Here is a 1658-nt window from a genome sequence, read left to right as displayed (position 1 = left end):
TAAGCACTAAACATACAATTATGATTTGTTATTAAGATAGGAGTGGAATAAAATGAAATGAAAATGGTCTTTACAATTTTTCAAATTATTCGCCATATAATTTTCATTCAGTTTCACATTCAATTTATTTTATTCTTATATATGTAGCAAACCAATGAGTAAAGTTCAACTGTTATTATATCTTATTATCGGTCTGCTGGGAGGACTGCTTATTCTAATACCAAGATCTGAGCATGCATCGTTATCCTAAATCACAGAATTTAAAAGCATGTTCAAACATAATTTAATTGATAGTAAAAAATGTGAAGGAAGTCGTCATGAAAAAGGTTTTGCTCATGCTTTAATTGGTATTTGGTTCATCTAATCCAACCAACAAAAATTATAATATTGTAAAATCTATAATCATCAATTACAAATAGGGAAAGCAAGCATTCGTCGTCCATGACCCATATGCCGAAAACTAGTCTCAAAAAATAAAGACAAGAAACTAGCATGGCCCTATCATCTAGACCACAGCTTATATGAATTTTAATAAGCACGCATAAGAATTTCCGATCACCTGCTTAACAGAATTGAAATATGAATGAGAAGCAAAAGAATATAATAATGTGGGAACGATCACTAGCGACGAGACAGGGGGAAGCCAACTCCATGACGCTTTGAGGGGATCGCCACAAACAGCAAACTGCAGATCACACCCACGCCAGCGGGCACCGCCACGAGCAGCTTCTTGGCTTCGACCGACGGCACCGGAAAGAAGCAATTCACCACATTCTGATCAATCATCGCAACAGCTGCGAAAACCATGATGGACAAGAAACCATGCAGCACGTCAACAAAGCAAACACGATAATTAGCGGCGACTTCCGGCGGAAGCGTCGCCAATCCATCGAGAACCCGTATCCCTCGGAATGTAGCGAACCCGTACCGGACCTTCCCCTTTTCGTCGCGAAAGCTGTCGGTGAAGCTGAGGAGGAAGCAGGAGGAGGCGCAGAAGAGGAGGAGGGCCGAGGTGGCGACCTTGTTGGCGGTGTTGCACCGGCCTTGGTGGCTGAGAACTGGGGAACAGAATTGGAATATGAGGACGGAGCCGGTGGGGAGGAGGTTGGCCAAGGCGGCTGTGCCCTTGAACGTCTTCCTTATGGCCTTCTGTGCCGGCGTTTTCAGGGTTTTTCGGGGCGCTGCCGGCGCCGATCGGTGCTGCTCTTCGGGCTCCAGTAGGGGTTGCTGTTGTTCCGCAAGGGCTGATTGGTCGTGCTCATTGTTATCTACCCGAATGTCCATGACCAAAACCGTAGTTTTCTCTTTGCTATAAGCTTTTTTTTTTTTTTTTTATCCTCTCTTTCTTTCTTCTATAAACTCGGTCTCTGTTGCTTTTTTTTTTTTTGGCCCTTGCAAACTCGTTGCAAGAGATCAATTTTGTTTGAGAATTTTGGAAAGAGAGGTGTCTATATGTAAAGACTTACTGCATCAGGTTCTGTTGTGCATCGGTGAATGGGCTCTTAGAGATAGTTAAGGAGTTAGAGATATTGGTCATTCCTGGGCAAAGGGCGTTGGCATTAAAAGGGCCTGTAAGTTGGAACCGTCCTGCATTAGAGGTTCAAAGAAAACATAAGAATAGTAAAGAAGAAAAAATTAAAAGGAAAGTAGGCCTTGTA

General features: G+C 42.8%; 1 protein-coding gene across 1 annotated transcript; it reads right to left on the bottom strand.

Moving 5' to 3' along the window:
- Positions 1-621: 621 nt before the first annotated feature.
- LOC131148221 (protein DMP7-like) lies at positions 622-1284 on the bottom strand. The gene has a single exon (XM_058097949.1). The coding sequence runs from the start codon at positions 1282-1284 to the stop codon at positions 622-624; it is 663 nt and encodes a 220-aa protein (XP_057953932.1).
- Between the last annotated feature and the right edge of the window lie 374 nt (positions 1285-1658).

Source organism: Malania oleifera, chromosome 2 (genome assembly GCF_029873635.1).
Source record: "Malania oleifera isolate guangnan ecotype guangnan chromosome 2, ASM2987363v1, whole genome shotgun sequence".
Taxonomy (NCBI): domain Eukaryota; kingdom Viridiplantae; phylum Streptophyta; class Magnoliopsida; order Santalales; family Ximeniaceae; genus Malania; species Malania oleifera.
The sequence above is the reverse complement of the archived record's forward strand: the minus strand, read 5'-3'. Positions and strand labels throughout refer to the sequence as shown.

Bases quoted from the DNA above. Each gene is read 5' to 3' on its own strand.
- LOC131148221 (XM_058097949.1), bottom strand. From the start codon at position 1,284: ATGGACATTCGGGTAGATAACAATGAGCACGACCAATCAGCCCTTGCG.